At 44.5% G+C, this 12,949-nt stretch overlaps 1 protein-coding gene across 2 annotated transcripts in view; it reads left to right on the top strand.

Moving 5' to 3' along the window:
• Positions 1 to 12,610, top strand: part of CCDC68 (coiled-coil domain containing 68) — a 78,010-nt gene extending 65,400 nt beyond the window's left edge. Inside the window, exons 10-12 of one of the 2 annotated variants that reach the window (XR_012752951.1) lie at positions 3,072 to 3,148; positions 5,540 to 5,757; positions 9,285 to 9,364. Coding sequence is in view for 1 of the 2 variants with exons in the window: in XM_075343372.1 (XP_075199487.1) it covers positions 3,072 to 3,148; positions 9,285 to 9,363 (156 nt within the window). In the remaining variant the exon portion in view is untranslated. Of the gene's footprint in view, positions 1 to 3,071; positions 3,149 to 5,539; positions 5,758 to 9,284 lie in introns of both variants that reach the window. The other variant, XM_075343372.1, reaches the window with a different exon arrangement.
• The last annotated feature ends 339 nt before the right edge of the window (positions 12,611 to 12,949 follow it).

The raw sequence follows: 12,949 nt of genomic DNA, 5'->3' as shown, positions 1-12,949 counted from the left end.
CATCCAAGATCGTCTGAGACCGCCCCCCCGGACAGCGGCTGCAACAATCGGTGGAAAACCAAAGAATTTCTGCACAAAGTGGCAAGCACCGTTTCGGGGAAGCTCATCTGCTGCTCGTCCTCCTCATCGGGGTCTCCACCTTCCTCTTGACTGCAGTCCATCCTCATAACTAAGTTGAGTGGGCAAATGGTCACATTCGATGGCGTCTGGCACGTTGGAGAGGTTTCTCTTCACAGCTGAATCCTGGTTTTCACTGTACAGGGCAGATGGCAGACTGTGTGTATGGTGTTGTGTGGGTGAGCAGTAACGTTGTGAATCAAGTGGCCCATGGTGGGGTTATGGTATGGGCAGCTTATGTGAGACGCCTATCAAGATCTTGTGGCACTCCGAACCGAGCCAATTCTGTTGGGAGGTCACGGCGGCACGGCCCGACTCCGTGGCCCTGGCGGTATCGTTTAAATGAGGGATGAGTCATGACGCCACCTGTGGTATTCGATGATGTATGGCCGACGCTGCTGGACGGGACCACTGTGGTAGATGGTGATGCAGCAATGATGGTACAGCTCCTCACAGGTGGAGCAGGGGACCCAGTGCAACTGGTATAGTCTATGATGGAAAAATTAACGTTGGGGTGCAGGACCGAAGACGCAGCCAATAACAGGACGATACAGGCATTGTAGTTTCCTTTACCTTTTGTACTTGGTAGTGGATGGTGCAGGCCAGGGAAATTGGTTCAGATGGTAACAGAGGTCCAGGCAGCCTAGAAGAATTTGAGGGGATCCACCTAGCCGAGTGGGTTCGGAGGCCTTCCTTCTGTGCTGTCCTGTGTAGGTCCCTGCTGCTTAAAGCTATCCTGGTGTTGTACTGTTTCTCACTCGTATGACAGGCAGCGCAAGCCTTTTTACAGGTGCTGCACCTCTGGTAGCTGCTCAGGGCTCTCATATGCTGCTGTGCCGCCGGGTGTTCTGTGTGGCCAGAGACATGCAGTCTCCTGCCCTGCGGATTCAGCTGAAAGGCCTTCAGTACCTGCACATCCTAGGACCCCGGCGTCCTGTATCTCTGCGCTCTGCTCTGGGGAGCTCTGTCACTGCTCTGTTCCCCAGGCTCTCTCTCCACAGACTGTCTGCTGGATTCTGCTCTTCCCTTTCAGCTCACCCCTCCCCCAGGCCAGAATGCACAGGGAAGCTTCCCTGAAACCAGGTTCTTGAGCTCCCCCTTCTGGTCTGGAGTCAGGAAAATGTTTGCTGCTGGTGCTACCTAGCATGGGGGACCCCCTTCTTGCTTCCAGGCATAACATTACCCCCTGTGAGGAGGGCAACGCTACTGTGGCAACTGGACCACTGGGGTGCCACATATGTAATGGATAATGAACACAGGTGCATTTTGTTGATGCCATTTTGAATGCACAGAGATACCTTGATAAGATCCTGAGGCCATTGTTATGCCTCATCCGCTTCCATCACCTCATGTTGCAGCTGATAATGAACGGCCCCATGGTGCAAGGATCTGTACACAATTCCTGGAAGCTGTAAACGTCCCAGATCTTTCATGGCAGCATACTCACCGGACATGTCACCCATTGAGCATGTTTGGGCCACTCTGGATCGACGTATATGATAGCGTGCAAGTTTCTGCCAATATCCAGCACCTTCGAGACATTGAAGAGGAGTGGACCAACAATCCACAGGCCACAATCACTAACCTGATCAACTTTATGCCACGGAGATGTGTTGCACTGTATGAGGCAAATGGTGGTCACACCAGATACTGACCAGTTTTAGGCCCCCCCCCTCCAATACCGTAAAACTGCACATTTTAGAGTGGGCTTTTATTGTGGCCAGCCTAAGGCGCACCTGTGCAATAATCATGTGTCCAGCCAAAGGCACACCTGTGCAATAGTCATGTGTCCAGCCAAAGGCACACCTGTGCAATAATCATGCTGTCTAATCAAAATCTTGATATGCCACACCTGTACGATGTGCATTATTTCAGCACTGTAGAAATGCTCACTAACACAGAGTTTCACAAATTTGTCAGCATTTTGTAGGAGAAAAAGACCTTTCATGTCCATAGAAAAAGTCTTAGGGCGGCTTTGCACACTACGACACCGCAGGTGCGATGTCGGTGGGGTCAAATCGAAAGTAACACACATCCGGCGTCACTTGCGATGTTGTAGTGTGTAAAACCTTTTTGATACGATGAACGAGCGCAAAAGCGTCGTTATCGTATCATCGGTGTAGTCTCCGACATTTCCATAATGCTGGTGCAGCGACAGGTACGATGTTGTTCCTCGTTCCTGCAGCAGCACACATCGCTGTGTATGAAGCCACAGGAGCGAGGAACATCTCCTTACCTGCGTCCCAGCTGCTATGAGGAAGGAAGGAGGTGGGCGGGATGTTTACATCCCGCTCATCTCCGCCCCTCCGTTGCTATTGGCCGCCTGCCGTGTGACGTCGCTGTGACGCCGCACGGCCCGCCCTCTTAGGAAGGAGGCGGTTCGCCGGCCAGAGCGACATCGCAGGACAGGTGAGTGTTCGCTACGGCAGCTATCACAAGATATCGCACGTACGACGGGGGCGCGGAATATCGCACTCGACATCGCAGCATCGGCATGTGATGTCGTAATGTGCAAAGCTCGCCTTAGATCTTTGAGTTCAGTTCATGAAAAATGGGGCAACAACAAAAATGTTGCAATTACATTTTTATTCAGTGTGTATATATATATATATATATATATATATATATATATTTATATATATATTCTTTTTTTTTATTTTTATTTATTTTTCATGCAAAGTTTTTTTTTTATTTCTAAGAAATCTTGCCTTATTTTAAGATTTTACATATTCTAAAAATATCCACTGATTGCGTCCACCACTAGAGGGCAAGCTGTACACACCTATGTATGGCTCCTATTCAGCTGAATGGAGGTCACATCAAAACTGACCCCAAGTGATAGAATCTGGAACTATTGGGATGAGCAAACTGGAGTAAGTATATTAGGAAATGCTGCATGAAGTGTATGATTCCTGTAGATTTTAATTTCATATTTTTCTTCTTTTTTTTTCCAGAACAAAGAAATGAAATACAAGGTTGAGCACCGGTCCACCCCGAGCAAATTCAAAGTGTCTAAAGCTACAAGTGTAAAGTAAGAAATGTGGATTATCTGTTATATTTTTATTTGTATATACTATATATCTAGTCGGTGATATAATTATTCAATACGTCACCAAGTAAATATATTTGTAAAGCTGCTATTGACATGAATTTCTCACCAGATGTCAGTAACAACTCATTCAATCCACAAAGGCTAAGAAATCAAACCATAGATGTCCAAAAATTATGTGTTATTATGAGAAATGACACAGGGAAAAAGTATTGAACACGCTCACTGAAATGTATTTAATACTTTAATAAACTTCAAGACGCCTCCTCTAAGGAGAAACCAGTTGCCTGCATTGCTCAGGTGTGATTTTGGCCGATTCTTGCACACAAACACTCTTCACATCCTGCAGGTCCCGGCTCCTTCTATGAGCTCTGAGCTTTAGTTCCTTCCATAAATTTTCATTTTCGGATTATGGCCTCTATAGTGCTCACTGGATCCTTCAATAGTTTAGCAATTCTTCTGTAACCAATGCCACCAGTTTGTTTTACAACAATAAGGTTGTAAAGGTATTCAGACAGCTCACTGGTTTTACCCATCATGAGCTGTTTCTTGTGTGGCACCTTGGTATTGAGACAACTTTTTATCGGCCATCAGTTGAACCAGCTAATATTAATTTTCACTAAGTGGCAGGATTGCTTTCTAATTACTGATAGATGTTAGCTGGGTCCATGATGAGAACATATATACTAGGATGGGGCCATAATGGGAACATCTGTACCAGGATGGGGCCAAACATACCACGATAAATCTTTGATGGGGTCATGCACCAGGATGCGGTCCATGATGCGCACATATACCAGGATGGATCCATGATGGGAACATAATGTATATGCTTGGATGGGGTCATGATAGGGAAATATAAACCAGCATGGGGCCATGGTGGGGAAATATATACCAGGATGGGGCCATATATACTAGGATATAGCCATGATGAGGTCATGCACCAGGATGGGGCCGTCATAGGGACATATACTAAAATGAGGTCATGATGGGGACACCAGGAACATTTAGTACATGATGGGGGTAATTACTACACAATGAAGGGGGAGGGGGGACAACTTATTTTTTCATTATAGGATTTAGAATGCTACAATGGCCCACATATCTGACCAACCTGCAGCTGGGGGTTCGGGGATGGGTGGGCTCGGGGCATGGCTGAGGCTCAAAATTTGCACCGGGGCCCATCAGACGCTAGTTATGCAACTGCCTAGTAGCAGCACCTTTATCAAGTCAGCATAACAATCAAAAAAGACTGCTGGAACACCATTGTAAATGTGAACAGGGTGCCAGCCAAAAAATACACAATCTATATGAAGTGAAAGCTGCACACCAAATTCAGAGAAATATGAAGAAGAATAACTGCTTTATAATACATAAGGAATGAAAAATACAATTAGCCATATCAAAAATTGAAAAAATTTAAAATGTGACATTGCATAACTGCTGAGGATTATTTGAACAAAAAAGTGATATTTAGCTAATGTATTGATCAATTCATTACTGCCCCATAACCAACTTCATGGTAATCTCTTATATATGGGGTCCCTAACCAAATGTTACCTCTATGTGCGGTTGAAACCTGCTTGTGTATGGGAAGCAAGGGACCTGGCTATATAGGAAATTGAATAAACATGGTTAAAGGGCGGGACTGGGTTCTCAAACAGAAAAAAAACTGCATAACAATATTTTTTCTGTCTGAGAACCCAGTCCCGCCCTTTAGCCATGTTTATTCAATTTCCTATATAGCCAGGTCCCTTGCTTCCCATACACAGCAGGTTTCAACTGCACATAGAAGTAACATTTGGTTAGGTACCCATGCACACAAGCAGGTTTCAACCGCATATAGAGGCAACATTTGGTTAGGTACCCCATAAATAAGAGATTACCGTGAAGTGGTTGTGGGACAGTAATGAATTGATCAATACAGTAGCTAAATATCTCTTTTTTTTTTTTTTTTTTTTTCAAAATAATCCTCAGCAGTCATGCATTGTCACATTTTCAATTTTTTCAATTTTTCATATGGCTAATTGTATTTTTCATTCCTATGTATTATAAAGCAGTTATGCTTGTCCATATTTCTCTGAATTTGGTGTGCAGCTTTCACTTCACATACCTTTATCAATTCTCACAGCTTGTAACCAGCCAATAATAATATAATATATGGACAGTGATGTTTTGTTATTATCTATGGAAGCAGTATTTGTATAGTATTAGATCTGTAATAGTTCTTTTACAAAACCTTCATTAACATGATCACTAACCTTAGTAAGATCAGAGCATCTTTTTCCTGAAATACTCTGTGCTGCTGTCCTTGCTCTTTCTATTATCTTGATCCATCCACTTCTTTGCATTGTTTTCGTGACATCGTCCCAGGCACTTGCTGCTGGACCTCGCTGCTGTACTATCATGGTGGACAGGTCACTGCCTCCTACAAGTTCAGAACACTCCTCCGCTGCTGTTTTGAGGAGAGCCCGCCCGAGGGACGATATAGCGGGGAAAAATTGCCAAAGAACTCTACAGCATCTTAATCTGCACTCATGGACATTTATTCTTCTGTTCTTATTCCCAGGAATGGACTATAGAACTCTATCGTGAGTTAGGCGGTGCGCAACCTGCGTAACCTGTCGCCCCTGACAATTGTGCTGTTGTTGCATGTGTTGTGCTCAGGTGCAGGGGAGCATTTATCTGCCGAGTGTATACTGCACTGTTTTATGCATGGTCCTCAGGCCCCCTACACCTTCGGGCCCGGTCGCGACTGTGACCTGCGACCGGAATCGTTTCACCTTTACTAATGCATCAGATTGTATTTATTGTTACTGTCACTTTAAATGTGGCACTGTGATTGCAGTGGAGTAGTGTGGAGTACAATCTTCCTTTTTAGGAGTCATCTAAGATATGAATATACTTTTTAACCCTCCCCAAACTGATGTTTCCCCCATACTGCAAACTATGTCCCTAATTCCTTAATTAAAGAAGAACTAAATTTTATTTTTTTTCATATATATATATATATATATATATATATATATATATATATATATATATATATATATATATATATTTTATTTTTTTTATATATGTATATATATATTTTTTATTTTTTTTATATACATATATATATATTATATTTTTATATATATATATATATATATATATATATATATATATATATATATATATATATATATATATATATATATTAGTTTTATCTAGTATGGAAAGTTCTGAACCTTTGCAAATCACTTTATTAGGATATTTGTCTTTCCTATAAAAAAATAGCATGTAAGTGGCTTCCAAACCCGGCTTTTCTCCAGATTATTTGCTTGCTTTTAGCTTTAGCTGCGTTGATATCAGGCTGTACTCATGTGGAGTACAGTTGATGGCAGTGATTGGTCGGCTCAGCACCTGTCTCCTTCTCTGAGTGTTATAATATCAGCACAATTTTCTGCAGCAGATTATCCTCAGAGTTCGTGAGACACAGATGTTGAGCTGAGCCATCACTGCCATCATCTGTACTCCTATTGAGTATGTTCTGATAATCAGTGCAGTCGAAGGCAAGAGAATAGACTTGAGAATGTTATGAACGTAAACACTCGCTCACACCAGTAACCTAATACAGGGAGAAGATGCATCCAACTGGTCCCTGTACAGACTTGAAGGACCCTCTCTGCGCAACTAACAACACCCCCTTGGACCTGGCTCCCTAAAAGGCCGTTGAGGGGTTTCTCATACCTCCTGAAGGACCAGAGGGGAGGTTGCAACACATGTCCTATAAGGAGAGAGGAAGGTGGTCAAGAGAATACAAAAACCAAGAGAGGGAGGACTAAAAAATGTCTATAAAGGTGAAAGGAATGGGAAGGAAAACAAACCGACTCCCAACAGAAATTTAATTAGTGTTTACCCAGAAGTAAATCTCTAACTTGAAGGGCTAGAAACAAGTCCACCGAGAGGCATAGCCAAAAAGGAAAAGCAGTGAAAGGTGAACACATAAAACCAAACCCAGAATGTGATAGAACAGACCAAAACGGGAAAATGAGAAGAGCAAACCAAGAAGGGAGAACAAAGATAATAAGATCCATCAGCATTTAGACAAGGAACAAAAGGCAATATCGCGGCAGACAGAGGAACCGACCATACAGCAATAGGTCACCGGATTGAATCCCCAAACTGCGCCATGGCAGAGAAAAGCAGCGGTTTGGAAGCAAGGTACATGCAATTTTTTTTTTTAGAGGAATGAAAATAAATCTCATAATTATGTGATTTACAAAGTTTCATAACTTTCCATACTGCATACAATTATAAAAACAAATAAGGTTTATTTATTCTTTAAAGAGGACCAGCCACCAGGATTTTCCTATATAAACTGAAGCAAGTGCTATACTGGCGCTATCAGGCCGATTCTATACATACCTTTCGTTGTGAGATCGGATGTATACTTTCTGAAATACATGCACGTAAAATTTGTGAAATGCACTGTTACTTAATTGACAGCAGCTGCAGTATATCTAATAGGGGGGTTGGGTTTTCCTAGTTATTCTCTCCCCTCTCTGCTGCCTGTCCTTCCTCCCCCTGTCCTTCCTCCCCCTGTCCTTCCTTCTCCTTGTCCTTCCTCCCCCTGTCCTTTCTCCCCCTGTCCTTCCTCCTGCCTGTCCTTCCTCCTGCCTGTCTTTCCTCCCCTCTGTCCTTCCTCCCCCCCTGTCCTTCCTCCCCTCTGTCCTTCCTTTCCCCTGTCCATCCTCCCCGTCCTTTCTCCCCCTGTCCTTCCTCCTGCCTGTCTTTCCTCCCCTCTATCCTTCCTCCCCCCTGTCCTTACTCCCCCCCTGTCCTTCCTCCCCCCTGTCCTTACCCCCTCCTGTCCTTCCTCCCCCTGTCCTTCCTCTGCCCTGTTCTTCCTCCCACCTGTTCTTCCTCCCCGTGTCCTTCCTCCTCCCTGTCCTTCCTCCTCCCTGTCCTTCTTCCTCCCTGTCCTTCTTCCTCCCTGTCCTATTCCCCCCATGTCCTTTCTCCCCCTGTCCTTTCTCCCCCTGTCCTTCCTCCTGCCTGTCCTTCCTCGTGCCTGTCTTTCCTTTCCTCTATCCTTCCTCCCCCCTGTCCTTCCTCCCCTCTGTCCTTCCTCCCCCTGTCCATTCTCCTTCTGTCCTTCCTCCCCCTGTCCATCCTCCCTCTGTCCTTCCTCCCCCTGTCCATCCTCCCTCTGTCCTTTCTCCCCCTGTCCTTCCTCCTGCCTGTCTTTCCTCCTGCCTGTCTTTCCTCCCCTCTGTCCTTCCTCCCACCTGTCCTTCCTCCCCCCTGTCCTTCCTCCCTCCTGTCCTTCCTCCCCCTGTCCTTCCTCCCCCCTGTCCTTTCTCCTCCCTGTCCTTCCTCCTCCCTGTCCTTCATCCTCCCTATCCTTCTTGCTCCCTGTCCTTCTTCCTCCCTGTCCTTTTCCCCCCATGTCCTTTCTTCCCCTGTCCTTTCTTCCCCTGTCCTTTCTTCCCCTGTCCTTTCTTCCCCTGTCCTTTCTCCCCCTGTCCTTCCTCCCCCCTGTCCTTCCTCCCTTTTTCCTCTTCCTGTAATAACAGACATAGAGGGAGGAAGGACAGGCAGCAAACAGCAGGAATAACTAGCAAACCCCACCCACCTATTAGATATTCTGTAGCACCTATCAATCAAATAACAGTGCATTTCACAAACTTAGTTGCCTGTATTTCAGAAACCATACATCCGATCTCACAACTAAAGGTATGTATAGAATCAGCATGATAGTGCCAGTATAGCACTGGCTTTATTTTATATATGAAAATCCTGGTGATTGGTCCTCTTTAAGTTTTCTTATGAAACCACCAAGCGCTGTGCCTCAGTTGAAGTTGAAACCGCCATGCTCTGTGCCTGTATTGAGAAACAGTGAAGCTTGAGCCATTTTGCACAAAAGTAGTAACATTTCAGTCTCTGCATCGTGCCTATGAGTTTGCATCACTTTATGGTATTGGGTGGGTAAGACACAAGAGCCGGTGCCTTGGTCAGCCACCTCGGGGGCCTGTGTGCTGAGCACCGCTCCACCTTCTGTTGGCTGCTTTGGTGCTTGCTGCCGTATATTACTAATCCGCCTCTTATAATTATGCATCTTCTCATTTGACAGAGAGTCCATGCTGGGCAGTAGCACCTTGTCCCCGTACTTCATGCTACTGAGGAACAAGAACATCCCCGAAAATAGCTGATGCCGACGTCCGGAGGACATTCATCCTGCGCCTGGTGGATTCTGCCACATAAAGTGACGACATTTCAGGGATCGGATCCTGTCGCCTGCTGTATTAGTATTATTTAAAGGGACAGTCTGCATTATAAAACCCTTAAGGAATCATGACTTCATAGAGCAGACTTCAAGGACAATCCCTTTCTGGAGGACACAGCCTATGTATTTCAATAAAAAAAATGTGTAATGCTACTTATCACCCGTGGCGGCGCTGCATGATAATTGAACCCTTGCTGCCTGCCCCACCTGAAGATCACCACTGATCACTGGAGATCTCACAAAAGAAGTAACCTTCGATTTCTTCATTTTCATGCGGACTGACCTCATTTAAATCACTTTCCAAACCCCTTTAATCTTGTTGCTGATTTTGTGGTCATGAAAGTTGTCACTTGGATACAAGTTTGGCTATTCTTTATTTTTTTAATAATTTTGTCCAGCATGAAAATTCATGAATTTTTGCTAATGGGGGATTTGACTTCATTCATCTGAAAAATATTGCCTGTAAGTGACTTCCAAATCCTTATTTTTCCCCAGTCTCTGCTCTTGATATCAGAATGTACCCATTAGGAGTACAGCTGATGGCAGTGATGAGTCTCACCTGATGCTGAGCAGAAACATCTCCTGCAGCTGCTTATCTCTAGAGTTAGTGAGTCACAGGGGCTAAGATGACTCATCACTGACATTATCTGTACTCCTCCTCTGAGTGTTCTGCTGATCAGAACAATCTCCTGCAGCTGCTTATCCCGAGTCAGTGAGTCACAGGAGCTTAGAGGAATCATCACTCCCATCATCTGTACTCCTCTTCTGAGTGTTCTGCTGATCAGAACAATCTCCTGCAGCTGCTTATCCCCAGAGTCAGTGAGTCACAGGAGCTTAGAGGAATCATCACTGCCATCATCTGTACTCCTCTTCTGAGTGTTCTGCTGATCAGAACAATCTCCTGCAGCTGCTTATCCCCAGAGTCAGTGAGTCACAGGAGCTTAGAGGAATCATCACTCCCATCATCTGTACTCCTCTTCTGAGTGTTCTGCTGATCAGAACAATCTCCTGCAGCTGCTTATCCCCAGAGTCAGTGAGTCACAGGAGCTTAGAGGAATCATCACTGCCATCATCTGTACTCCTCTTCTGAGTGTTCTGCTGATCAGAACAATCTCCTGCAGCTGCTTATCCCCAGAGTCAGTGAGTCACAGGAGCTTAGAGGAATCATCACTCCCATCATCTGTACTCCTCTTCTGAGTGTTCTGCTGATCAGAACAATCTCCTGCAGCTGCTTATCCCCAGAGTCAGTGAGTCACAGGAGCTTAGAGGAATCATCACTGCCATCATCTGTACTCCTCTTCGGAGTGTTCTGATCAGAACAATCTCCTGCAGCTGCTTATCCCTAGAGTTTTGTAAATGTGTCTTCATTATTGTAAAAAAAATGCATATAAGTGGCTTCCAAACCCCAGCTTTTCCCCAGTTTCCCCAAAACATTTGTAGAACAGGTGATGGCAGTCATCTTAGTGCCTCACTAACTCTGGGGATAAGCAGCTGCAGGAGATTGTTCTGATCAGCAGAACACTCAAAGGAGGAGTACATATGATGGCAGTGATGGGTCATCTTAGCTCCTATGGCTCACTGACTAGGGGATAAGCAGCTGCAGGAAAGTGTTGTGATCAGTAGAACACTCAGAGGAGGAGTACAGATGATGACAGTGATGGGTCATCTTAGCTCCTATGGCTCACTGACTCTGGGGATAAGCAGCTGCAGGAAAGTGTTGTGATCAGCAGAACACTCAGAGGAGGAGTACAGATGATGGCAGTGATGGGTCATCTTAGCTCCTATGGCTCACTGACTCTGGGGATAAGCAGCTGCAGGAAAGTGTTGTGATCAGTAGAACACTCAGAGGAGGAGTATAGATGATGGCAATGATGTTAGCCCCTGTGCCTCACTGACTCTGGGGATAAGCAGCTGCAGGAAATTGTTGTGATCAGCAGAACACTCAGTTGAGGAGTACAGATGATGGCAGTCATGGGTCATCTTAGCTCCTATGGCTCACTGACTCTGGGGATAAGCAGCTGCAGGAGATTGTTGTGATCAGCAGAACACTCAGTTGAGGAGTACAGATGATGGCAGTCATGGGTCATCTTAGCTCCTATGGCTCACTGACTCTGGGGATAAGCAGCTGCAGGAAATTGTTGTGATCAGCAGAACACTCAGTTGAGGAGTACAGATGATGGCAGTCATGGGTCATCTTAGCTCCTATGGCTCACTGACTCTGGGGATAAGCAGCTGCAGGAAATTGTTGGGATCAGCAGAACACTCAGTTGAAGAGTACAGATGATGGCAGTCATGGGTCATCTTAGCCCCTGTGACTCACTAATAAAGGGATTTGCAAAGAATCACAACTTTTCATGCTGGACAAAATTATTAAAAATAAAGTTTAATTACTCTTTAAGAACTTGTGAATATTCTGTTGCAAGTTCTTCTTTTTCTTAATGCAGCTTAATTGTTTGTAATTTATAATCACTGCACTACCTGTACTCCTACACAACTTTACACCTGCAGCTGCAGTGTAAAGCATGGTGGAGGAACAGAACAGCAACCTGACCCTGTAATAAAAGGTGGATTTAAGGGTATCTCAAACATGATATTCATTGTTATAGTAGGTAAGACGACAGACTCTGTTCTTGTACAGTTTGCCTACCCCTCCCCACATATATATATATATCATAACCAGATATACTGTATATTACATCACAGGAACTCCAACTTTGTAACATTGCTTCACATTTCTGTACAAATCCTTTAAGTCCCGCCTCTACCAATCATCCCCTTGCATATTTATGCAAATTACCATAAACCTCACCCACTGTGTTACGGTAATTGTTTTAGATGGAGCGACCTATCACTTATTCCTAGTGGCCGTTTCAGTAATTTATTAATATAAGATTAAATAAAGGCCTGACGTCACTTTTTTTATATCATAAAGTGAATATTGTCTGTATTATGGAACATAGTCGGCTAACGTCAGAACTGTAAAGCCACACAGTTTTGCATAATGTTACTCAAAATGTGTTTTTTAAGAACTTTTCCCAATTTATGTAATTTTTTTACAGAAATCTGATTACTAAGGCAGATGGTAGGATATGGAAAAAAACTGGTTTGAGTTCCTCAGAGTCTCCTTGAATCTTATTTCCACTTAGTTTAGAAAACTAAAATTAAAAGGAACCTGTCACTAGAATTTTCACTATGAAACTAAAAGAATCCCCTTCTGCAGCTCCGGGGCTGCATTCTATAAAGGTTCATCTTGCTACTGGCCCCCCTTTCATACCTAAATAACAACTTTATAAAATATTACCTTTTTCTATGGTAATGAGGTTTGCTGGCCCCGGGGGCGGGCTGTATTGCGTCTGTTATCCCCTCTCCTGCCGCTGTTCGCCGTCCTCCAGTGTTGATTGACATAGATGAGGCCGCCGCCCTCATGTTCCACAGTGCTCCTGAAGTCTCGCGCATGCGCAGTGGCACTATCGCGGGACTGAGCACTGTTCAAATCTCGAGCGCCGGTGAAC

Source organism: Anomaloglossus baeobatrachus, chromosome 1, assembly GCF_048569485.1.
Source record: "Anomaloglossus baeobatrachus isolate aAnoBae1 chromosome 1, aAnoBae1.hap1, whole genome shotgun sequence".
Lineage (NCBI taxonomy): Eukaryota > Metazoa > Chordata > Amphibia > Anura > Aromobatidae > Anomaloglossus > Anomaloglossus baeobatrachus.
This window is presented reverse-complemented; position numbering and strand designations above follow the sequence as displayed.